The sequence below is a fragment of the Perkinsus marinus genome (genome assembly GCF_000006405.1).
Source record: "Perkinsus marinus ATCC 50983 genomic scaffold scf_1104296963932, whole genome shotgun sequence".
NCBI classification, from domain to species: domain Eukaryota; phylum Perkinsozoa; order Perkinsida; family Perkinsidae; genus Perkinsus; species Perkinsus marinus.
In genome coordinates, this window is record NW_003204900.1 from 1 (window position 1) to 854 (window position 854).

An 854-nucleotide genomic window follows, 5' to 3' on the forward strand; every position below is an offset into this window, starting at 1 on the left:
ATTAGTCGATAGAGAAGCTCGACGTAATAAACAGGAAAACCGTAGAGACCTTACCAACAACACTTCAACGTCATCAATGGTCATGAGACTGAGAATGGATATCGCTGATTTAAATCTTACTGACTTGTTCGTTGCTGAGAAGCGAGATCAGAAACAGCAACAACAGGAGGACGCGACAGTATCTTCTACAGCTCATATTGGTTATGATGAGAGACTCGAAAATCTATGGGCTAGGTAGTAGTCATGATTCGGACCTCATTTGTATCCTACCATTTGGACATGAAGATACCATTCGATCCGATCCCAACCTGAGTGGCCGCCCAAGACGACCTGTTGTATTGCCAAGCACTTGTGTGGTAGTGCTACCGATCTCAGTCTCAGTAGGTTCTCTATACCTACCTGTGGGAGGGACGGCTCATTTCAGGAACGTTACTGTCATTTTCCCGACCATCTGCATTGATAGCAACATGTTGTCATCATCGTTGTGAATACGATATGCTCTGTGGAAAGGAGGTTAGTCGTTGTTTTTAACATTGATAAGCGCGCGCCCCCTTTCATCATGTAGATACTCACTGAGTTACTGCCAGAAGTCTGCGATCCTCAGTCCTTCGCTAAATTGAGGACCATGGCAGGCTGGGCTACTTCTCACGAGCCCTTGTCTAAGGCGAGGCGAGCGAACATATCCCCACAGAAAGCTGAGTGTGGACGATTAGTAAAAATACTAATTGACTTGTGTAGAGTTGCATGGCTGAAGAGAACTATGAAGTAGTTATTCTTACTCTAGATTGCTACTGGTAATTATCATCTTCTGTTTAGGTGCGATAGAGTCTCCTATACGCCTTACGTTGACAGTA

General features: G+C 44.7%; 1 protein-coding gene across 1 annotated transcript; it reads left to right on the forward strand.

Annotated features, from left to right (window-relative positions):
- Positions 1-82: 82 nt before the first annotated feature.
- Positions 83-488, forward strand: Pmar_PMAR010443 (hypothetical protein; the record flags this gene model as incomplete). Its single annotated transcript, XM_002771078.1, has 2 exons — positions 83-234; positions 425-488. 2 exons carry the CDS (start codon positions 83-85, stop codon positions 486-488), a joined length of 216 nt encoding a protein of 71 aa, XP_002771124.1.
- Positions 489-854: the final 366 nt, after the last annotated feature.